This window comes from Metarhizium robertsii, assembly GCF_000187425.2.
Source record: "Metarhizium robertsii ARSEF 23 chromosome Unknown MAA_Scf_1, whole genome shotgun sequence".
NCBI lineage: Eukaryota > Fungi > Ascomycota > Sordariomycetes > Hypocreales > Clavicipitaceae > Metarhizium > Metarhizium robertsii.
Genome location: NW_011942149.1, coordinates 5226132 through 5250165, shown reverse-complemented (window position 1 = coordinate 5250165; position 24034 = coordinate 5226132). Strand labels below are relative to the sequence as shown.

Here is a 24034-nt window from a genome sequence, read left to right as displayed (position 1 = left end):
ACGATAACCGTGATGGTGTGGGGTATAAGTTGCATGCACATGGGTATATCGCAAGCCTTCCTCTCTCGTGGGTATCCAGCGCTTCAATGGAACAATGAACAAAACCAACCCATCTTGATGCAGTATCACCACGCCTCCAAATCGACAAACAATCCTTATGAAAGACACCAGCAATCAAATCATACCCGCAGCCGAGCGAAAACTGGAGCGAGAAACAGGTTTCATCATGGCTTTTGAGTAGTGTACGACAATATCACGTCCAGGCGGCGTGTTGGGCCTTATGCCGCAGTGGTGGCAGGAGCAGCAGCAGCAGCAGGTTCGTCCTTGACTGGTTCAGCAGCAGGCTCGGTAGCAGACTCGGGGGCGGGAGCAGGAGCGGGAGCCGGAGCTTGAGACTTTGTTAGCAACTTGTCGTGAATGACGTGGGAATACTTGGAAATGAATATACGCACCCGGAGCAGCTTCCTCGGTCTTGGTAGCTTCGGTCGTGGGAGCAGGAGCTTCAGTCTTTGGGCCGGCTTCTTCAGCCTTGGCCTCTTCCTTTGGAGCTTCAGTAGCTGGCGTAGCTTCAGCTGATGTAAATGAGGCCAGTTAGAATAATTTCAATATTTCAGACAGTCCAAAAAAGCCCGCGGAACCAAGAAACAACCATGCAAAGAAGGTCGGCTTACTTGCGGGAGCTGGAGCCTCTGGCTTCGTCTCAGTTGCTCCAGCCGTTGCGGTGGTGGTTGTAGCAGGGACAGGCTCTGCAGGCTTCGCCGCTTCTGTCTTGTTCTCCGTGGTATCGGCAGGCTTTGCAGCCTGGGTCTTGGAATCAGTCTTCTTCTTGAAGAGATTCTTCAGGCTAGCCTTGACTTTGTCAATAGCACCAAACGCTGCAGCAAACTATAGTGTTAGCCAACGTGCGGCAAAACAGAGCAAGCACTGCAGGTGTCCACAAGGGCCCCGACGAGGTAGGGTATAAAACGTACGAATGCCAGGCATACTGAATGTCAGAAAGTAGCGATCAGATGTATATCACGAGGAAGGCCTGTCAATGTCTGGCTATGTCTTCTTGGAAGCGTAGCAAGTTAGCAGGTCTGGTCGATGTGCAATATCCGGGTCCCGCTCTGGATGTTGTTGAGAAAGAATGCAGGGCAATCGATCATGGAAACACTGAGGACCATGTGGGATGAGAGGAGTGCAGGGAACTTTACGTACCTAGGTACCTTGCAACAAACGAAACCAGAAGATAACCTTGCAAGAAACGATGCTTGGGGATTGATGAGAAATTTGATGGGCTGGTTGATAAAGAAAAGCCGGAAAAGTACGGTGGAAGAGGCAGAAGGCAGAAGAGGGAAAACCTAAACAAAAAACAAGAGGAAGAAAATAGAGGCCAGGCCAGGAGGAGAGGGAGGGAGCAGGAGGGACACAATGAAGAAAGAAGGAGGGGGCCTGGTCTGTCGAGAAGGGAAACGACACTTGGGGGGCAGCGGCGTCTGGGATTATAGAGTTGTCGACTGGTTGGTGGTGCTTCAGGATAGTAGTAGTACTTGCCTCTACACAAGCTGCAAAGCCGTCAATAAGGTATTGAAAGCTACCTTGACAAGCTTGGAGCTGCAAGCCACAAACCGCAAAAAGCTCAAGACTGGCCCCAGTCTGGGGAAGCTCCATTGCTGCTCAGGCATGCATGTCCACATGGCCCAGGCCCAGGCCTGTTATTCGAAGCGTCAACATTGCAACGGTCCAGATGCCGCCTGGGTCAACTCTGGAACGGTGGAGCACCTATGGCACCTGGGAGTGCTGGAGCCAAAACCGATCAGCCACCAGACAACATTTGAAGGGGACCAGACCAGCGACTGTATCACCAGACTGCATGCCGCAGTGCTAGTTGAGGTCGTCAAGTCAGTCTCGAGCTCAATAATGGTGAATCAATTGCTGGCGGCGGCGTTCACCCAGCCGACCGTTTATTGACATCCCTAGACATCTGTCCACCATTCGATGGAGCCCTGGCACCATTCGCATGCATAAGCCCCTGCCGCATCTCTCGACGTCGGTTACATGCACGCCATGCTTGAGACAGTGGCAATAGCTCATGTCCTCGCTTCATGTCCTTTTGCCTTGCAGTGTACACATTGCTTGAGTAGAGATGCAGACCGCCATAACTGGCGCATCATGGACTTGGACCGGGCGATGCTTCATCTTGTTTCGGCCGCGGCCGTGACGCCACGCATTTCGAGGCCTGGACAGGGTTGTCTTCCCTTTGTCTTTGCCTAGCCTCACTCCGTACTTGGTGCTACGAACTGGATCTCCCAGCAGGACGTGATGATGGCCTGACCGAGTCAGTGGCTCACTCGCCTGCGCCTGCAAGGGTTGGCCATGACCACGTTTTTCGACAACCTTGGACGGCCGCTCCACCGCCAAAACGCAGCCGTTCCCCAGCACTAAATTAGTTGTCAAGCCTCGAGGTGCCTTCGATGTTATGCCTTGCTCCCCGTACTACGGAGTACGGAGTACTAGTACTATCCCATTGAGTGCGCGGAGGTGCGTTGGATGTACCGAATTCAGGTTCTGGCCAATCAAAAACCTAGTATTAAAAGGTACATTATCTTACTAGTATTTTATATGATAATAGAAGTCACTAAAGCTTCCTAAGGTACAAAGAAATACCCCATATCATAGCTAACTTATAGTAGTAAAAGAGGTACCGTGTAGGTATCTCAGAAAAATGGGTCTAATACATTCAACGCACCCCCGCGCACTCAATGGGATGCATGCACTGCTGCATGGCTGGTGGGCCGGGCGGCCTCGATGTCTGGGAACATTGCTAAATTACCAGTTGCTGAAGCTCTTTGTTTCAGTTTGGCAAGACAGGTCCTATTCCTGCTGTCCAAGGCTTGGCGCGTGCTCACCAAGACGAGGGATCGTGACACAAGAGGCCGCCAGCCACCTGTCTAGTCTGCCATCGACATGCTGCCTTTACATTGTGTCGATGAACAGAATACTCTGGTTGAACCTTTTCCCCAGTGGCAGAGAGACAGTGAGGCGGCCAATGCTTGCAACAAATTCTGAAAAACTTGGAATTAACTGAATCGCAATTTCAGTAACGCGACGCTGAGTCACGCCCGAAGACTTGTATAAGCCATCGGCCTCCTGGGTCATCAAGATCTCAAGAAAATCCCGGAAGAGAACCAGGTCTTCAACATAAAGTAGGCGGCCAGAAGATCGATAGGAATATATCAGGCGGCCAATTGCGCATATTTTAGACTTGGATTTGTTTGTCGACATTGGCGATATTTACAAGTGCTCCTTCCCTCATAGATGACCTTTCCCTCATAAAGTTACGCGACGATGGTTAGCAGTTACGCAAAAGCTAGCTCCTTCCCTTAAGTAATAGTTCCTGCAGCATACTTCTCGTAGAGTCAACGAAAAATGAAACCTTTCGTTTTATTTCTCGTCCATGTGATGTCTTTATTCGAAGATGCCGGCAGACGCCCCTCCAATCGCTGAGCCCGTGAGCAAACGGAAGAAGACCATATCCTGCCCCCCTGTGACGAAGACACGCGAATTAGCATCAGTAATATGCCACATGGGAATTCAGCTCAGACAGAAACGTTTGCTGAGGACCGCTGGAAGAATGTAACCGACTGAAACGGGCTTTTGATTGGGGTGTTGGATTATAATCTATCACGCATTGAGAGAATCCGCCAGTCTGTTGCTGCGGGAGGCACTGATACAATGCCCGCTTCGGCTTTGCGACAAAGAGCGTCATGCCGCATCACCGGGCACTTCTTAGAGACTCATGGGGGTTCTTCCGTTGACCTGGACTCAAGAAAACCGCTTCTTCTTATTTCACTGCTACCTGAGGATCTTACTTCGGATTATTTCCCTCAAAAGCAACGACTTTGCTGAATGGAAAACGAAACATGTTCTCTGTATGGCATGTGGCTGGCAGGGGAGGTTATGGGAACCCTTTATATACTAGTTTTACACCAGTCCCTTCAATAAGCACAAGTGGTCTGATGGTCTAGTGGTATGATTCTTGCTTTGGGATTTCTTATTCCTAAACAGTATCCTTACAAACTGCAAGAGGTCCCGGGTTCAATCCCCGGTCAGACCCACTTCAAACTTTTTTTTTCATTCTTCAATTTCTAACCTAGACGGAGTAAAAAACTTGCAGTTTGTGGCTAGTAGGTTACGGCCACTTTTTGCGGGTGCTTGGTCTGTGTGGGGCCGACGCGTTACGGGTCCCCGGCCCCATCATTAATGGGATTTTTGGATGTCCAGCCAATCGACCTTCGGGTCCCCCGTCGCCTTTTTGGCAATTCTGGAGAGTGCTCCGTACGAGTCACTCACTGCTTTATTATCCCTGTAACTAGTAGTAACCAACCAAAATCACATTTGCTGTCTTATTCCAACGGCTTGGCCAGGAGTCGTCTGTCAAGTATGCGTGTACTCAGTATGATTCTCAAACGGCTTGACGGTATCGCTGTCTAAATCCTACTCCCTCATAAAATATGCCAACATGACGGATGGCATTGGTGCCTTTAAGCAGTTGTGAGAGTGGGTGGTGATGCGATAGACGCAGTCACCAGGAATTATGACGACGAGTTCTTCCAATTTAGGCAAATGTAGCATTGTTAGTGTTCCATTGCCTTGGCGCCCGAGGAGTTGGTGAATGGCCTCAATGTTCGTTCTTATCGCCTGGCCACTTGCAAGACTGGCAGTGCTCGACCAATGGTTTTTGATTCCCCTGCATTGACCTCATGAGAATTAGCCTCTGTATCATCTAATTCGGCAGACCTCGGGCTGGTTGCATCATCACGTTCTGCAAGACCTCACTGATTGCTTGGCACGTTGGGGCTCTGTGGCTAACCTAACTACCAAGAGTTCACCCTGAACCAAGACATACTTATTGATGATATACTACAGTATGTTGGCGGATACTTCTTGGTGGGCAAACATATTCTCTCACAGACCGTACGTTGATTGCCAGTTCATCCATCGATATACAATGCTCCTCGTCAGCAAAATCGTGCCCATCGACCAAACGGCCGAGTATGCTACACAAAATTATGGAATTTTGATGACAGTGGAAAGAACACTATACGGTGAGATGTTTTGGCCAGTTTCTTCAAGTCGAGGTTGACAAGTCTGTTCCACAACGGCCGTAACTTGTATAGACTCATTGGCGGCATGCCGTGTCTAGCCCGTGCCTGACTTATATCTGTCATGTATACGGGTGCATACGGATTATGCCATGGTAACGCAAAGTGGAATCATCTATTTTCTAGCCAAGTCGTTACAGCGTCGCATCCCACATCGCTGAGTTCTGTGCTGTCTCTTTCCAGTCCTACGTCAACTACCCGCACTCGTCTAATTGCTTCATCAACGCGGCTATGCACGTCTTCATCCCACTTACTCCTCTCCTTCAATTCCACAACGTTGACACTTCGCCTCATTAATTCGGCCAACTCTGCTGCCTGCGCCTGAAAACTGTGGCCCTTTGGCTTTGCGCGTTTCCTTGCTCGTGCACTCTTTGGTTTGGTGGTTGGCTTCGGGACGGGCAGTGGAGCCGAGTCGAACAAGAGAAGAGTATCGGGAATTTTGAGCGTCGACTGCCTTGGCGGGAAAACTAGGTGGGATTTTCTTGGCGATTTGATGGGGTTTGGTGTAATCTCCTCATCGCTCGTCATGTTATCAATGAGGGCTGAGTGTTCTACCGTCATGAAGAATGATTGTGGCACAATTAAGCCTGGACTGTGAAAGAACAAGCTTGGGCTCGCAAACGGATCGAATAAATTTGACGGCATGTCAAACAAGGAGGGCATTTGTTCTTGCAGCCTGTGTAGTTGCGACCCTTCTTGGGGCCCCGGGGGAGCTGTTGTTGCCTTGGCCCTTTTGGGTGGCCTATTAATACGGTGGTCGGGAAGAAACATGGTCCAATTGTATATCCCATTGTACGCAATGAGGCCTCTAACGCCGAACCTCGCGTGTGTATGGGCCTCTGTGAGAGCTAGGGACGCGGCTAAGCTGGCGCCAAGGTATGATCCGTATATGTAAATGTCGCGCCTCTTGTGCGTTGGCGGTGGAAAATTCTCAATGAGCCAAGCAAAGGCAAACGAGGTGTCGTGGACCGGGGTCGGCCAATATAACGGGCTGAATGCTTTATTTACGGTTGAGACTTCTGGCGAGGGTTCTGAGAAGGGTCTCCATCTGTAATTTATACTGGCAACTGGTCGTTTTCCAAGAAATGTTGGTAGTTTGGATGCCGAGCCATCAGGTTGGGGGAAAGGAGGCATGTGTATTAATAGGGGCTCAGTTGCAGAACTTCCAGGCATGTTGAATAGGCTGGACGCTTGTAAGTATTTCCTGGGTGGCATCATCTTAAACATCAACACGGCTACCGTAGGGCGACCTACTCGATGGTGACATGTCCTGCAGAACCGCATCTTACCTCCACTCTCTCCGGGGCCGCGCTGCTAAAGGATCTTGGGGAGGAACCATGGACGTTGACTCGAAGCAGCCGGCGGCACAGGCGCATGGTGATGCAGCAGCCCAGGACGAACAACCTGTCAATGTACCATGAACGCGTAGAATGGCCCCTGGAAATGAGGATGGAGGTTGTAAAAAGCCCCTACGATGGCTGCCGCACATGTCAGCTTTTGACGTCTAGCCTTTGAGCACAACGTACAGCACCATGCCGCGCCCAAGTGCTCAAAGTGCCTGGGGGTTGGTGTCGGTGACACAATAATTGGATTGGATCTGCTTCGTGGATGGTAATGGCACTTACCAGGAATCGACCTCGAAATCCAAGTTTTCGACGGCCAATGCAATGGCTGGCATGCTGGCCAGTGGTGATACGCGGGGTTTGGTGTCGGGACTACAGCATATGTACGATTGCATCGATGCTGTCGACGGTGGTGCTTGGTGGTGGTGGTCAGGTGGTACTAGACAATTCTGGTATTGGCGGGCAGCACGGGTAGATCCACATGAGCACATGGTCCTATGCAGATCTACGTACATGTGCATCCTTACATTAAGTACTTATGCAGGGCCTTCAGGAGCCCAGCGATAAAGACCAACCAGGGCCAGGCGATGCATGCTAAGCATCCACTAGATTTTAGAGGCTTGTCCCAGTTGACATTTGAAGTCAAACGGTTGGCTAGCAATCGCTCCCATTGGAAAAGGCGATGGAGTGCAACTGCCAAGCCGGCAGGAATTGCTTGTTCGATGGCTACCGTGCGCATGTGGCGAATCGGACACAACAAGCAAGAACAACGTCAATGGCGCCTGCTTCTTTCTCCCAACATTGTGCCCCCCCGTGGAGACGGCATGGTTGAGAACGCCAGCCTAGGCCGCCCGTCAACATTGAATCCTTCTGCCCAAAGACTCGGACCTCAAACGCATCTTGACGGGGACATCTTCGTTTTCTCCTCTATTTCTCCCTCCCTCCCTCTTGCATCCTTATTCCATACCGATGAGCCATTTCCTCGCAGGCATATCCAGCTCCAAATTCCGCACCTAAGTTTTAAAACCGGTTTCTGGACCCAGCCGAAACCCCGAAATCCCGAAACCTTTAACCTTTAACCTTTTACCTTCAACCTTCAACCTTCAACCTTTGAGAACCTTCATTCGTGACCTTCTCGGTACTCTCTTTTCTCCTCGACACCTGTCATGCCTGCAGCATCACCTACCTACAGCTTCATCTCTCCAAGGTACCTGGATAGATACATCAGCCTACGAGGCTCGACTCTGTTGAACCCGAGCACCCCGGCCAGTGTCCTGGTGCTCTTATTCCCTTGCCATGGATGACGGCAAGCATGGGAAAGCCATTGAGCATCATGCTTCAGACCTGGATAATAGTCTCAGCAAGCAAATGTCACGCCAACAACTGCAGCACAAACGCTCTCGCGAGACACGTTTCCAGAATGACTTGGCGCATCTTATTCCTAGGTGAGTTCCTGTCAATATCTGGCACATCTCATTCATTTGTGCTCCGTACACCCGCTCACACACCGTCCGCCTTAGCCGGTGGTGGTTTGCTTCCTCTGCGTTTCCCATGATCGCAGCCACCCTTGGCCCCGTCGCCTCGGCTTTCAGTATCTGCGCCTTGGGATCTCAATGGCGCCAAAAACTGGTTCCTGGCCAGAATGTTGACGATGCGGTATTTATACAGGACCCTGCTTGGTACGTTGCAGAGTTGACCTCGAAACCTACCTTGGTCTGTGTTTCGAGACTAGCACACAAGTGTCTCGGTCAGCTAATATCGTCCCTGCTATATAGGCTCACCATTGTGAATGCCATCCAACTAGCCGTGGCCTTGGTCTCAAACGCTTTTCTTTTGTTGAATATGACTAAGAGAGTTCGCTTTAGTATTGCTCAACCTATCACAATCATTGGATGGTACGTCCTCAACACCTACCTGTCTCTGCCGCAACTCCGCCATTCCACGCTGACATGGTTTGTAATAAATAGGTACATCTCTGCCATATGTCTTTTATCCCTAAATGCCACCGCTGCCGGTCCCCTCCAGTATAATCTTGATCCACCACAGGACTACATCTGGTCACAGGCTTTCTATTACGGCATATGGGCAGCCATTCTGTACTTTGTCGATGCCTCACTGATGGCCGTGACGTTTTGGGGAGCCTCTTCAGGTCATTACCCCAAGGACTTCAACCTTACCCGTAGCCAACGTACCCTAATGCTCCAGACTATCCTCTTTCTGATGTATCTTCTCCTTGGAGCCCTCATCTTTTCAAAAATCGAGAACTGGAGATACCTAGATGCTGTTTACTGGGCCGACGTGACGCTCTTCACTGTTGGTTTTGGGGACTTTGCCGCCAACACGACGCTGGGATGCGCGCTACTTATCCCATACGCTCTCATCGGGGTTATCAGCCTTGGTCTCGTTATTAGCTCCATTCGAAGCATGATTCTCGAACGTGGTAGGCGTCGACTGGATGCTCGGATGGAAGAGAAGAATCGGAGAAGATTCATTCGCACAATGACAAAAAGTGGCCACGATGAAATCCTGAGCCCGATTGACGATGATACAGTCTCAAACTGGGGTCCGGAAAATGCCGGTTTGCCACAAAATGAATTCGACCGCAGAAAAACCGAATTTCTACTGATGCGAAAGATTCAACAACAGGCCTCAATTCGTAGAAAATGGATGGCAATGGCAATATCTACCGGCGTGTGGATTTTGTTGTGGCTCGTTGGTGCCGTGATTTTCGTCAGTGCTGAAGAGCCATATCAACAGTGGAACTATTTCGATGCCTTCTACTTCTGCTTCATTTCACTCATGACTATTGGCTATGGAGATCGTACGCCGAACTCGAATGCTGGCAAGTCATTCTTCGTTTTCTGGTCACTATTAGCACTGCCCACCATGACGGTTCTTATTTCCAACGCGGGCGACACGGTTGTCAAGTTTGTAACAGACGCAACAATTCGTATTGGCAACATTACAATCCTGCCCGGTGAGGAAGGTTTCACGGGGAATGCAAAGTATGTTGCCAATCGTGTTTCGTTTGGCCGTCTGTTCCGCAGTGCAACCATTACGATTCGGGAGCACGAAAGGGAAAAGACAATACATAAAAAGGCGGAAGACTTGACGGGTTTCGACCCCAAAGATGTTAAAGACACAGAAAAACAACAAAACGAATCCAGTCATAGTGGTGGCTCGGCTTCTCATGGACACCGAGAGGACGATGAGGAGCGTCAAGGAAAACACAAACTTTGCCAAAAAACCGAAATTCCCGCAGGGCGCCCTTCTTTAGCACAAGTACAAGATCGTCTCGACGACCTACCTATCGGCACGGAACTACATCTACTACTCGTCAAGGAAATTCAGACTGTGTCCCAGCATCTTAGAGAGCCTGAGCCGCGGCGATATACATTTGAAGAGTGGGCATGGTATCTGGCTCTAATTGGAGAGGACGAACGGGACCCCTTGAATCACCGAAAAGTGCTTTCTAAGGTGAAACACAGACGGGCCAGAAGACACAAACACAAACACCACAATCGTCATCGTGACAAGGCGGACCAAGGTCGTGATCCACCTCAGGATGAAGTTGCCGAGACAATTCGAGCTCCACGACCATCTATGCAGCTAGCAGCACCAATCCCAGCCCAACTTCCTGATACTGACGCCCGTCTCAAATGGTCTTGGGTAGGTAGTCGTAGTCCTCTCATGGGTGGACAGGAAGAAAGTGAATGGATTCTAGACAAATTGATGGAAAGACTAGAAGAATCCCTTTGGGAAACTAAAATTGACGAAGACGATGCCAATTCGCCATGAGTGTATTTGCTTTAGGAAATCGGCGTTTTGGGAGGAGATGGACTAGATACCCTATGAGTTTGAACCCGGAGGTGAAGGAAAAAACCACTGGGTTGTCATCAAGCTTACGCATTTGAAGACTAACTATGGAGTTTTACGACGGACAGCATATGATATATCGCCACATGGCTTGAAAGCAGGTATTAAAAAATATGTCTATGTAGCATAGATACCTAGGTATCTTTGGTATTCTGCAGATCCTTTATTAGTACATGGCTGCGTCTGGTACTATCATACATAATATGCAAAGCAAATATCCTGTGAAGAAAACGCCTGTCTTCATGTCTGAGGATGCAATATTGTGTAGCTCGCGGTTGAAATTTTTCTCCGTCGAAAAAAACCGCTCGTTGCTAATTATTTCGTGTACAGTTCTCTCCAAATAGAGACATAGAAATACAGGTAAATGTGTACAAGTTTGATACTCGGATTATACGCTGTGTTGTTTGTTGACTAGTCCCCAACAAATCAGTTACCACCACCAATGAGAAGTCTTCTGTTGCGCTTAATCACAGCATTCAGACCCCTTTCCAACTTCTCCGTCTCCTTTCGAGAAGCTGCCAAACGGACCTCTGCATCCTCGACACTCATCAGAGAAATACCACCAAGGCCATTGGCAGGACCGATTTTGCTAGCATCAGCAGCCGGTGCGCCGCCGGACGAGGAAAAGTCTTGCATGGCGCGCGCGCCGTCAGGGGCACTATAAATACCCACGCCAGCAGCCGCATCTGGGCCATAAAAGTAGGGAGCCAGCGCGTTAAGACTGGCTGCCGCGGCATCACGAAGTGGAGATGCTCCCTTAGGGAATCCCATGTTTGCAGCATCCAGGTTAAGGCGCGGCAGGACATACTGATTAATGTAGCTGAGGGCATCTTCTCGCTGTAGTTTGCCAATGGGATCCTGGGACTGGGGCTGTGCTGTGGTAGGAAAGATGTTGGGACGGCCATTTGGAACTGCGCGCCCCTTGATGAGAGAAAAAGCTCCGCTACCTGGCTGATGTCTCGGGGCCACAAAGGCACCTGGATTATCAGCCGTACTGGCGATGGCGGCTTGCAGGTCGAGGAAGGCATCTTCTTGCTCGGGTGTCAAGCCGCGGATGCAATCCCCATTGGGTGTGATGAGCATTCTGCTGCCATCAACATGGAATTGTTTACGGACCGGGTTGCCTGCTCGAAGGGCTATGAGGTCATCGTCCTGGATCTCGCCACATTTGCAGGCATAGTCCTTGCAGTATACTGACTGGCTCGCGCCATTAGCAGCCTGACTAAGATCAGCACGTAGCGAGCTGCTGCTGACCGGTCTGAGCAGCAGCAGCTTGTCCAGAGCCGAAGTCAAGAGTGAGCTCTTGATCTCTTGAAACACAGAGGCTGGCCCAAACTGCTGTCTGTCAGCCGGGTCTGATGACTCAATCGGCTCGGCGGGCACCGAGTTGCCAAGCTCCGTCAGTTTTGACGGTACTGTTGGTGATGATGCTGGCGTAGGAGGTGACTTTGCTTGTCCCTTTTCCATGTCCATTTCCTTGTCTTTATTCTTAGCTGCTCTTTTCTGCATCGTCCTACTTTTAAAATCCGTCTCTTCAACAACCTTAACATTCATAGGTTCATGCTGTACAGGCATCTCTGGCTCGGTCTTCGAAGGCTCAGAGGCTGAAGTGGTCCGAGGATCGGGTTTTCCCCGAGCAACTATCGCTTTTGTGGGCCTGTCTTTCTTTTGTTTCTTCTTGCGGCCAATGACTGGTGCATGCTCCTCGGGCTCTGGCTTTGATGCCTCGGCTATAATCTTCGTCTCCTGCTTGAGAGCCTCCTTACGCTGCTTGCGTTGCTGGCTTTTTGTAGTAGTTCGCACGGCGGCAGAACCAACTTTGCTAGGCGGAGGCGATCCTGCGCGGGATGCTGATATGGAGGCAGACACTATGGAAGCCGTGTCACTAATCATCTCGCTTCCTGGGGTGTCTGGTCTATGCGAGATAGAGACAGCCTTGGAAGCCACCGACTGTACGGGGGAGGGCAGTGCAGGAGACTCTGTAGCCCTGGGAGTCGGCATAAGTCGCAGTGTTCGGGGTCCGCTGCGATGGACTGGCGAGGGAAAGCTAGCTGTGGCCGTTGGTAAAGGAGGAAAGGTCGGTGAGTCTTCAACTGGCTTATCCGTGCCTTGAAAATCATGGCTTGGGACGGATTTATCCGACGGCGGCTGGATACTGATAGTGGAGGGTCTCTTTTTGACCGAGTCCGACACCGTGGAGGCAGGTTGATCATGACTGCTAGCTGTCCTGTCAACAATTCTGTTGGCTCTCTTCTTTGCCGCTGGGGTGGGTTTGGGGGTTGGAACGACTGGAGTAGCTGGGGACTGAGTTCGAGCCTTGATGGACTGCGACGACCCCAAGGCCGGGAAGTCCTCATCTCCTAGGGGTGAGGATACCGACTGCTGTTCAAACTGAGGCTGCGATGGCATGTGCTTCGATACCCTAGCTTCAGACGTAGACGGCCTGCTATTTTTCGTCACCTCCAAACCAGGAGCAGTCACCTTTCGTGGAGTCTGCACTGGCGTAACAGTACCATGCTCCAAACCAGGTGGAGGAGGTGCCTTGAACAATGTAGATACGGCTTCAGCTTGGCGATGTTGGCTCAACGCCGGAGATGCCATCGCTGACATAGGAGAATTTACCATTTCTGGGAGGATGGCAAATCCAGGAGGTACAGACCGCGTCATTCCCATATCAAAGCCAAACCCTGATCCAGCATAGAGCCCTTGTGGTTCATCGGAAACCAGGGCATCGACCGAACTGGTTGCTTCGTCCAACGAAAGTAGCTCGTCCTCTAAAAAAGTATAAATGTTAGCATGGTACCAAAATGAACTTTTTCTTACGCAACACAGTCAACACCGGCTCAGTCTACAATACGAGGCCAAAGTTTAAGTACATGAAAGACAAACAGACAGTTGCAGGTCATCCTACGGCTTCCATCATCGTCTTCCACAGGGGGGACAATGAAGGGAAAGGCAGAGTTGGAGAGAATAGACAATGTTGTTATATTCTGACCAAAGATGCTACCCTCTCTGGAGGCGTTGCACCATAATGTGAGTTGTTAACGTACATAGAAGGGGTGTATGTGTGCGTTGTGGAAGACGATGATGGCTTGCCTGGCGTGATCCTCCAATTTCGTCCCTAATGCAACAAGCATGTAACCGACTTGAGGCAGGCCTGGAGCAACCCCAAAAAAAATTTAAAAAGAATAACAATATTGAGGTTGATACTGTGTTACCTCTCTGCGCCATTCTGATCCCAGATAAACCAAGAATAAGAGCTGACGCCCTGTGCAAAAACCTGCCGCTCACCCTGTGTGGGGGATACTTGCGGCGACCACGCAAATGCCTGCTTGATCAAAACAAAAAGATATGCATATCTTTGTGCTCCTTGGAGCAGATGCAGCCCCAATTTCCCGGTGATTATACCGAAAGCATGCTAATGAAACGCCAAAGCCAACTTGAGAAGTACACTAAGAGCGAAAAGAGCAGAATTGCTCGTTTCAAAACATGAAAGTTCAAGGTAGTTAAGGGGGGGAAAAGACATAAACCATGGCCCCATACTCTGTAGTCCTGTTTTTTTCGACTACCAACGCCCGTAGCCGGTGTTATACATCATGTTAGGATTGTACCCACCTTGGCTCTGACCACCACCGAACAGTCCTTGTTGCCCGGCAACTCCGGCATTGCTCTGTGACTGATGCTGCTGCATTCTTGCCTGCAGGATACTCGGGTCGGCAAGATCTACTAAGCCACTCCCCCCTGAGGAGGAAGTGTTAGCATGTCTGTGCTTCTTGCCCTTCTTCTTCTGCTTCGACCCAAAGTCTTGGAATGCTCCAGGATGGTTGCCGTAGAGCGATGCCAGGAGGCCAGAAGCAGGAGCTGGGGTGGAGGTAGAGGGTGGTGGGTACTGGTTTGAGAAAGAAGAAATCATGTACTCACGCTTTCCAACATCTTGAGGCTGGGTGCTGCCTCCTCGATTGCGGCCGATGAGAGTTTGGAGTAAATCGCTAGAGGAATCCTTGTGGGCTCCGCCAAATCCTGAGCCAGTGCCGAAACCCTGACCAAACATACTCGGCGGTGTGCCTGTAGACTTAAGACCAGGCGGAGGGCCAGGCATAGATGTGGCGTAGAACTGGTTGCTCGACTGTGACTGGAAAGAGCTGGGCATCATGGACGACTGCTGAGCCATGATCCTAGGATTAGCAGCCAGTTTGATATTGGTAGTAGAGTTCCCAGCATCGTTGGCGAAGTTGAATCGCGAGGATTGGCGGTTATGGCCCGAATTCTGAAACGGATTCTGGGCAGAAATACCGGGCGGCATTTGGTCCGTGTAGCCAGCCTGTAATCGAAGTGACGCCAGCTGTTGCGGTGTCATAACTCTACCGATATTACCAGAGCCCTGAGGAAAGCTGGAGCCACTCGATGGTGCGCCATAGAGCCCGTCTGTACTCCCACGTTGAATCGGAGGTTGAGTGCTAGACTGTCGTTGATCAAAACCGTGGATATCCCTGCCGAGCTCTCGATCCTCAGGTTCACCCCCAAGAGCAAGACTGCCCCCAGTTTCGGGTTCGCCTTCAGATGGTGTATGTGTTTCAGTCTGGTCTTCCTGGTCGATTCGCGACTCTTCGTCCTCTCTCATAGCCCTTCGCTTCTCGCCACCTCGGATATCAAACATGGGTGGATGAGTATCATCACTGGCACTAGCGGTAGTGAAGACTGGCAGCTTGCAATCTCCCAGGGTCTTCAATAGAGCAGCGACAGCACTGTCCGTTGTTTTGGACGGCCGCTGCTCCTTCTTCTCCTGAGTGGAGGTGGAGGCTTGAGGCTGCGTCCCGTATGGTTGTTTGCCTTTGTTCGTGATAGACTGAGCAGATGAGGCATCGGCGTCGTCTATAGCCTCTTGGGTAGCCTCCGTTGTTGCTGGTAGCGACATGGAAATAGCCGGACTGGACGCTGCACCGCTAGTGGCGTAACTCCCTCTCCGACTGCGCTGAGGATTTCTAGCCCAGTTTGCAGACGACGGCAGTGCAGATGAGTCAACGCCATTGTCAGAGCCATCTCTACTAATAGTACGCACCATCGGCTGCGAAGCAGGAGGAGGAGGGGTGGGGTGCGGAAGATGTTGTCGGGAAACTGCGCGAGATGAACCTCCGCCACCACCTGGTAATGGTCTTTGGGTATGGATACTGTTCATAGATGAGAGATCTTGCCGGGTGTAGCTATCCTCCTCATCTCCTTGCTCGTGAAGGAACATGCAACCAGGATTATTGCACTTTTCGTTCTTCAGCCAGGCAGAGCAATACTTGGTGGTACCATGTTGAGCTTTCAATATCCGGTCGCCATTCTGAGAACCGTTTACTGCGATGATGCATTTTGTTGCTTCCTCGGGCTTTTCGAACGTTACGTAGATGCCAAGTGAATGATGTTGCCCATCTGGACTTTTGCGGTTGCTTATGGATATTTTCTGAATATTGCCATACTGACCGAAAAATTCGGGTTTTCGTAGAGTCTTGAGCAGTTCGTCTTCACGTACGGTTGGTGCTAGTCCAGTTATATAGACTAGGTTCTTCTGAACGACTCGGACGCCGACAAGGTTTTTACGATTCTCCTTTTCGGCTTCGCGTTTTTGCACTTCTTTTTGTCGTTGCTCCTGTGCTCGCTTCTTTTGGTTTTTCTGAATGTTGGCGCGAAACTCGGCAACTCTGAAAAGTACATGTCAGTATAACTTCATGCTCGTGCACGTCAGATAGACAAGGTTTCGGCAAAATGGGATATGGAAGGACACTCACTCTTCCTGAGTAACCACCTTCCATTCTATCGTCTTCTCATCGTACGGCCGTCTGCAAGCCGGACACAGGCCGTTCATGTTGTTCTTTATATTGTTGAAGCAGAACTGGCAGACCTGCAGGACACCGTTAGTTTCAAGGTCGAACAGGGCATCGAGTCGCTAAGCAAAAAGGTAAATGGACGAACCTGGTAGCCGCATGGACACGGCCGAAAATTTCGATCCGATAGATCGAACTCCTCGATGCACAGAGGGCTGTTATTCACAACGTCGTAAGCTTGTGCAAAAGTTGGGGGGTGCCGGACACGCGAAGCACTTGAGGGAGCGAAGTGCGGCTGGGCGCGTGTGCGTCGGGTGGTCCTGGACGAGATAAGACTTACCAGACATCATCTTCTTCCTCTATGAAGGAATCTTGCGGTGCCATTATGTCTTTCTGTAACGTGCTATGTAAATATCAAAGAAGAGGGGATGCGAGTGAATATTAAGGTGTTGGTATGTAAAGGGTATGCAGAACAAGGAGGACATTTGGGCAGGATGATGATCCATCCGGAAAGCTTTGGCAGAGAAAGTTCACTTTGCATTAGTCCTAAAACGGTTTAATGTTCAATGTAGCCTCACGTGATATTCGCTCCTTTGTCAGCAGGGCCATCTTCTTCGTGGTTGGTGAAGTGCCCAATGACAGGGCCTAGATTTGCCATTTGTCAACGAGCTATGTCCTGTGCCCGGCAAATCCTCGGACACTTTTCTGCTGTAGCAGTTCGTTCCCATCTCCAGTTGATCCCGAACTTTAGGACCATCTCCGGGAGAGCCCACCACAACCACCACCAATCCTCCTCGACAGTCCGCCTTGGAATTCGCATTGTCAATTGGCCTCTAACTAGGCGTACAATTTGGCCATGGCGACAAAAATGTCTCGAAGCCGGACAATCGTCTCGGCTCTGCGACCTTCAGCGACCGTCAGTGGACAGGGCGTCCGCGCCTTTTCTGTGTCGGCCGCCCGGCTCGTCAACATGCCCAAGGAGGCTGAGAACTTGCGAAAGGCCCCTCGGGATCAGATTGGAGTTCTCAAGGCGCCTCTTGTCAACCCAGCCGACAAATACCAGAGCAAGTCGGACAACATGCACCGATACGGATCGTGGCTTATGGGCTGCCTACCCAAATACATACAGCAGTTTTCTGTATGGAAGGATGAGCTTACCATTTACATCTCCCCCTCGGGTGTCATCCCCGTCTTCACGTTTTTGAAGTGTACGTCTATTGCATATACCCTGCTGTCGGCTACATTGGATTATTCCCGGTGCTAGGGTTGCTTCAATGCCGTGGACGGTCTTCGCTAACCGCTACAACCAATACAGACAACACCTCTGCTGAATTCACACAAATGAGCACCATCACCGCATGCGACTTCCCCACCCGCGACAAGCGCTTCGAAGTAGTGTACAACCTCCTGTCCGTCCGCCACAACTCCCGCATCCGTGTCAAGACCTACGCCGATGAGGCCTCTCCTGTCCCCAGTGTCACCAGCCTCTACGACGGCGCCAACTGGTATGAGCGCGAGGTCTACGACCTCTTTGGCGTCTTTTTTGCCGGCCACCCTGATCTGCGGCGCATCATGACCGATTACGGTTTCGAGGGTCATCCGCTCCGCAAGGACTTCCCCCTAACGGGCTACACCGAGATCCGGTATGACGAGGAGAAGAAGCGAATTGTTACTGAACCCCTTGAACTTACGCAGGCGTTCCGTAACTTTGAAGGTGGTTCTAGTGCATGGGAAATGGTTGGTCCTGGTGAGGACCGTAGACCAGATACTTTCAAGCTGCCTACGCCTAAGCCAGAGAAGAAAGAGGAACCTAAGAAATAGAGAGCGGGCCTGGCGAAAGGGAAGGCAAGGGAAGGGAACATCTCTGTACTGTACATGATTTTTCTTTGTTCTCAATAAGGAATTTGCCATTATTGGCATGTATTAATGGCAATTGCTACCAAATCACGCTTACCTGGTGCTTTGTGATGATGGATCATATTTTAATCAACGTCAGCCACTTGGTATTTCATATCAAAGCATATCTACCATGATCTGGTCCTTTGCTCATATCAGAGCAGCATTTACAGTGCAGCAAATTAACTCATCATACAGTAGCCGTCATCCCCAAGTCGGTGCCAAAAAAAAAAAAAAAAACAAATGTATAACATCGACAAAAGAAGCTTATTGTGTCAACTTTGACTTTGACAACGGCCAAGGCCAATTCTTGTATTATGCCATATCCTGCGTCAGTCTATATTCTCATTGAGCAACCCGACCCCTTTCACGCATCACTTTCCACGCACTGTCTCAACTTCACGAAGGAAGGGGAGACTGAACGACATAGCCGCATCCAGCAGACTATTCTCGCCAAATCATACATCAGCCAAGAAGGAGGCAACGAAAAATGTGAGTGGGAAGAACAAAAGAGTAAATATCCACAGCCACGTGCCACATGTGGACGGCCGGGCCCGTCGAGGGTGGTTCGACTTGAAGCACAAAGGTAAAGTACACAAAGAAAAATAGACATGCATAATACAGACTCGTTGTTTGCGCCCACCCTCTAAACCGTCGCCTTCGCTGTGCGTGTGTGTGATTTTGAAGTGAGCCCAAAGCATTAACTCGGGAGACTTGTAATTCTCCCCGTTGCAAAGCCCAGAAGTGGAGAAATTTGACTCTTTAATTTGCAAGCACGCTGAACCTCCCAATAATAAAACTCCGTCGAATGCTAGAAAATTCTGTACCTTTGTATACAGCTGTTGTATGTGCCCCTTGTCAATGGTGTTGATTTGCTTCGTGTTATCGGTTCGGTTCGTTTCATTTCTGTGGAAGGAAATTTGGAAAGAAGATGTCACAGACGATCATATAAAGTCTTTGAAGAACAAGGAAAAAGGTACTGTAAGTAAATGGAGTAATTGGAGCCATTTGATTGGTTTCACCACATACTGTTGCCACCGTGATGCCGGTGGTCTGAATCATCACCTTGATATTGGTAGTAGTCCTTGACGCTGTGGCCGTATCCGTCTTGGTTGTCATAGTTGTAGTCTTCTTGGTTGTCATTTCCGTGCTCGTCTTCGTAAATTTGAGCTTCATCAACGTAATCCACTTGGTTCTCAGGTCCAGACTCAGCATACTGGACAGCAGCCTAGATTATGCGTCAGCGCATGGATATTCCCAGGTAAAAGATCGACGGCTTACTCTGTGATAGTCAAAATTGTATTGCTCCAAGCTATTGTCAGCATCCTCGTCATCCATTTGCTGTTGCGCAAGATACTCTTGCTCTTGTCTCTTCCGCCGAGCCTCCTCTTCAAGTCGCTTCTGTTGCGGAGACGTCGGTACGTTCATTTGAGGATGCATGGCCTGGACAATGGCTAGATAGCTGTACATGAAATTGCTGAGCAGCACTTGGCTGAGCAGCGGTCGACGAGGATGGGCCAGTTTGATATGAGCCATTCGATAGATAGCTCTCTCCTCCAACAATGGGAAACGTGTCCAGTTATAATCCACATCGGGCTGCAAAGGCTTGTAAACCGGCTCCTCAGGAACTTGAAGGTGCTGGCTCTTTTTGCCTGACTTTTCCTTCTCTTCTTTCCGTTTGCTACCGCCGAAAATCGAGGAGAAAATATTACCATCCTTATCTTTCTTGGAATCGCTTTTTCGGTGGCTTTCTTTTTTCCGCTCCTCCAATAACTTGTTGTCCAGGTTGTCCCTATCCAGGACCAGGCTTTCACGTCCCTTCGCGGGTGTCTTGTCAATTGAGCTCTGAATAACATCAAGCCTAGCATTATCAGACGTTTTTTCAGCAAGTGCCTTGGCCTTTGCTCGTTTATTCTCCTCTTTTTTCTTATCCTTGTCGTCAGTAACGCCTTTGAACCATTTCCATGCACCTCCGGATTTGCTTGATGTGCTGGAAGCATCGTCGTCTCTGTCCTTTTTTGATCTTTTGTCGGACTTCTTGTCAATTTGGCTGAATGTTGGGATGACAGTGAGATTGTCAGTTCGTGATGCATCGCCAGTGAGAAGAGACGATGATGCTGACGCGAATTTGTCATTATACGACGGTTGCTGTGAAGGCGGGAGAGGTTTCGACGAGTACTGAGCCTGCTGGTTTTGTTTTTGAAGGGGATAGTTATTTGTTACCGGTGCTGAATGTCTAGCAGCGTGGGGACCAAGTGAATCTTCCACAACGACTTCGGGTGTCTTTGGCGTGGATTCGGGCTTCAACGAACCGGTAGTCTGTGATGAAGACCGTTGAGGAAATGTCCCCGAGAATTGATTGCTTGCATGGCCTGGATCATCGTTTCGCGGCTCACCTTCTGGGGGCGACGCAACGGTTGGCATCGAGATTGCTCGGACATGGAGCTGCTCTTGCACTGGCGGTGATGCGACCCTAACGTCTTCTTCGTTCGGAGAAGACCCGTCGTTACCTGGTGAGTCTTGAGAAAAGTCCCATTGCTTTCTGACCGATCTTGATGGCCTGGAATAGTTTTCTGATAGTGGCTCTTGAACCCTGTCTGGTGTGTGTCCCCGTAACGCGTCCCTTGGAGGTACACTGGGCAGGTCCGGCAATTCGCCGTCTTGTTGCCTTTGCGCCAAGCGCTTTGAAAATGGTACTCTGTCGCCAGATCGTAGACTACCACCCTTGCGATAGGTCGTTCTTGTCGATCGTCTTAGCCCCATCCCAGGAGCCATGGGAAGAATTGGCATATCATCAGTGCTACCCTCCTCTCCACTGGGCGTATTCTGTACTTCCTTTGCAAGCTTTTGAACGGCACGAGTGGGATCCTTGACCAACTCATCAAGGCTTAGTTCGCGATTATGAGTGCCCGCAGTTGACCGTTTGCGCTCTAGGCGGTCTGCTCCGTCAACATATCCTACTGCTCCTTGCCCACTGGAGTTATCAATCTGCCGAGAGAGCATTGACTTCTGGCGTCTCAGGGACCCAGGGTTGCTGCGATTCAGGTCACTGCCATCCGCAGAGAGAAAAGACTCCCCTGATCTCCTTCTAATCGACTGTACACGGTTCTCCAGGAAAGACTTGAATTCACCCGGGGCAAGTTCGGGGTGAACTCTGGCTGGGACCCATAAAAGCCTCGATGGATCGTTCTCGTCGTCATTCCCAGACGGGGCTATGGCTGGCATTGCTGAAAGTCCAATAGGTGGCATATCCGGATCAATACTGTTTCCGACATCCATGGACATGCGCCTGAGAGCTTGCAGGTTGCTCAATTCCTGCGCGATGTCATTTGGGTTGTCAATGTTGGTAAGCGGAAATTGCGAACCCGCCTCGCCGGCTTGAACATCGCGTAGCGACAAAGCCGTCGATGCAGGCGCTTTGGAGCCTCCTTCATACTGCATACTGGTTCGACGATTCGGTGAGGGGATGTTCAAGGTTTGTGATTTTTTAAGGCTCTCGCCATGTTCTTCATAGGAGGACTGTGTGGCGTAAAGTTCATCCGACATTGAGCGTGTCAATGGTTTGCGGGAATCGTATTCCATTTGCTGCTGATGTCGGGAGCGGGCATGAGCATGGTGCTGCGAGTCGAGATGGGCTGGTCGTTGTAACTGCTCGTGATACGAAGATCCATCGATAAAACTTAATGGTCGACCGCCAGTTTCGGACCCAGAATCGTCCTCATCGCCATACAGCGTCCCTATAGCTTCTGTGACATGATGGCTCGGGTCTGAGATTGACAGTTGACTTGCATGACCGCGACGGCTGCTGAAATTTCCCGCAGTTTCGTCGCGGGGTCGGGATGAGGTCTGTTGGAAGGCATCAGATCAGCAAACAATACAGGAGGAGACGATCTGATTTGGAGCATATTGCTGGGTCTTGTCACTTGAGTTTGAACATGGCCACTCCGGACAGGTAGGCTATGGTGCTATCAATCTTGAAGCACGATTTTCAATCTTACCATCATCAAGGGCAATGTGGAGGGCTCTCTGTCTGCTTCTGAGGTGCCGTGGACTTGTTCTAAGCAACCTACTTGCACACAGGTCAACCCCCGCGGCGTTTAGTGGTAAGGAGGCCGACTCCTGTCATTCACCAGCGGACAACGAAGCGGATCAGGTCTCGCAGCAGTTGCCGATGTCGAATTGTCGACAACAGTGCGGCGAATTAAAGGCCTCCCTAGCCCAGGCCTTGCTGTCGTCGACGGGCTTTATCGTCGCATGAGGGATACGAGGCTTTGAGGGGGCGGACTGTCGATGCTCAAAATGGTGGGGGGTTCAACCAGGAGACGGCATGCAGTGGGAAGCCGGCCAGGGACGCTGAACGGGCGATGCCAGTGACAGTGAGAGAGTTGGCTTCCGACGAAAGAGGGCAGGGTTCGGCGCGTCTTCTCGAGGGAGTTGTTTCTAGGACTTGGTCATGTGGTCGTCAACGGTCAGTTCGATATTATGGTCGTGAGCGCCTGCGACTTGGATGGGAAGGAGAGATGTCCGTCGACGTGCCACTTACTTGAGCCCGGGACCCAGTCACTGCCGTGTCGGACTTGTGCTGCGCCGCCTTCTCAAGTTGTGGACATCCAAGTTGGGCACTTGAGCATACTGGCATTAACGCACTTGGCGGCGCCTCAGTCATTCTGGCACCGCCAATTGACTCGAGGCTTTGGCAGGCTTAAGCCCGCAATGCACTGCGTCACGTGGCCGGACGGCGCCAATTGACGCCAGATGCACCTCTGCGTCACATACGGCCGGGGCTGTCGGGGTGCTGGAAGCCGCCAAAAGCAAAGCAGACAGGGGCCGGCGGACCACTAGGGCTAATCACCGTGCTAAAAAGTATGTAGGGTTACTCCGTACTTTGAGTTCAGCGCACATGTGGGTGCACCTGGATGTACCAGAAGGGGGGACTAGATAGGCCTCGACTCCAGTTGTCAAGCATCAGATCAGACTTGGCTCTTTTCACGGCGCATATCAGACGACTCGCCCACCAAGAACGACGCTTGGTTGCGGGTTTTGCTCAGTAAACTAGCTTGCCATGACTTGCCTTTAAATTCTCGGTGGCTGACTCAGGATTGCCATCACGCTTTGAGACAGGTGGTGCTTGAGACAGCAACTTGTCTGGTGCGTCCTGCACACCAGACTGCAACTTGACGGCCGTCGAGAGCAACGGAGTCAGCTGAGGTACTGGGTCCAATCCAATCAATCCGACAGTGTGTGCGGCTTTGAAAGGCACCCAGGTCTAAGTACTCGATTAACTTTAAAGACAGGCACTTGGACCTTTTTTTCGTGAACATGGATGACGCCAACGGCGAGACATGCATCAGAAGCTATGCCTCACATTCTGTCGGGTCGTATCCTTTGACTCCATTGTTGCTCCAAACATTGAAGTTTGCTGTGCTATTATAAGCAGCCTATCAGGCAGCCCGGCAACTTAGTCCAGCGGCGGCAGCCATCTTCCCAGGCACGCAGTCTTTTATTTGAAATGAAGTCTTGATCGCATAGATTCCAGACGTCGCAAATGGTCGCGGCAGCACAACCACCTTCAGTTCTGCAGGGTAGCCATCTGCTGAGTGCAAGTCGCATACATGGTTTGGTGCCTGTCCAAGACGCACGCCACTGGCACCCTTTACTGCGCAGGTATCAAACTAAAAATACTAGCGGTGCCTGAACTCAGTGTAGCGTAGCAGCTCGCTCCAGCCTCTCTAGCGCCAGTGCGCAGGTTCAATGCTGACATGGAGCCTTTGTTGTTCGCTGTAAGTCAATGCCTGGCGCTCATACGGTGCAAACTTGGGGGCACCTGGGGTGTTCGGGGCCAGCCTCAGCACACTTCTTGCCTAGTCTGAATGCGGCTAAGCCAGCAGGAGTTCACCTCCTGAGCGCTGGGACTGGCTAGACGACGCGCAGCACAGTACGCAAAGCACAAACAGACAGTCAGTCG

General features: G+C 50.7%; 7 protein-coding genes across 7 annotated transcripts; 2 read left to right on the top strand and 5 right to left on the bottom strand.

The window, feature by feature from the left end:
- Positions 1-278: 278 nt before the first annotated feature.
- MAA_01982 (uncharacterized protein) lies at positions 279-984 on the bottom strand (the record flags this gene model as incomplete). Its single annotated transcript, XM_007819980.1, has 4 exons — positions 279-388; positions 453-572; positions 672-875; positions 972-984. 4 exons carry the CDS (start codon positions 982-984, stop codon positions 279-281), a joined length of 447 nt encoding a protein of 148 aa, XP_007818171.1.
- A 4274-nt stretch (positions 985-5258) lies between these two features.
- Positions 5259-6320, bottom strand: MAA_01983 (uncharacterized protein; the record flags this gene model as incomplete). The annotated part of the gene is made up of 1 exon (XM_007819981.2): positions 5259-6320. One exon carries the CDS (start codon positions 6318-6320, stop codon positions 5259-5261), a length of 1062 nt encoding a protein of 353 aa, XP_007818172.2.
- A 1466-nt stretch (positions 6321-7786) lies between these two features.
- On the top strand, positions 7787-10288 carry MAA_01984 (ion channel protein; the record flags this gene model as incomplete). Its single annotated transcript, XM_007819982.2, has 4 exons — positions 7787-7935; positions 8011-8169; positions 8266-8385; positions 8458-10288. The coding sequence occupies 4 exons, from the start codon at positions 7787-7789 to the stop codon at positions 10286-10288; spliced, it is 2259 nt and encodes a 752-aa protein (XP_007818173.2).
- Positions 10289-10792: 504 nt separating this feature from the next.
- On the bottom strand, positions 10793-13597 carry MAA_10717 (uncharacterized protein; the record flags this gene model as incomplete). The annotated part of the gene is made up of 2 exons (XM_011412435.1): positions 10793-13140; positions 13585-13597. The coding sequence occupies 2 exons, from the start codon at positions 13595-13597 to the stop codon at positions 10793-10795; spliced, it is 2361 nt and encodes a 786-aa protein (XP_011410737.1).
- Positions 13598-13931: 334 nt separating this feature from the next.
- Positions 13932-16557, bottom strand: MAA_01985 (general negative regulator of transcription subunit 4; the record flags this gene model as incomplete). Its single annotated transcript, XM_007819983.2, has 4 exons — positions 13932-16050; positions 16138-16250; positions 16322-16388; positions 16514-16557. 4 exons carry the CDS (start codon positions 16555-16557, stop codon positions 13932-13934), a joined length of 2343 nt encoding a protein of 780 aa, XP_007818174.2.
- Positions 16558-17041: 484 nt separating this feature from the next.
- On the top strand, positions 17042-17994 carry MAA_01986 (NADH:ubiquinone oxidoreductase, 30kDa subunit; the record flags this gene model as incomplete). The annotated part of the gene is made up of 2 exons (XM_007819984.1): positions 17042-17381; positions 17489-17994. The coding sequence occupies 2 exons, from the start codon at positions 17042-17044 to the stop codon at positions 17992-17994; spliced, it is 846 nt and encodes a 281-aa protein (XP_007818175.1).
- Positions 17995-19087: 1093 nt separating this feature from the next.
- On the bottom strand, positions 19088-22735 carry MAA_01987 (zds1; the record flags this gene model as incomplete). The annotated part of the gene is made up of 3 exons (XM_007819985.2): positions 19088-19297; positions 19351-21915; positions 22613-22735. 3 exons carry the CDS (start codon positions 22733-22735, stop codon positions 19088-19090), a joined length of 2898 nt encoding a protein of 965 aa, XP_007818176.2.
- Positions 22736-24034: the final 1299 nt, after the last annotated feature.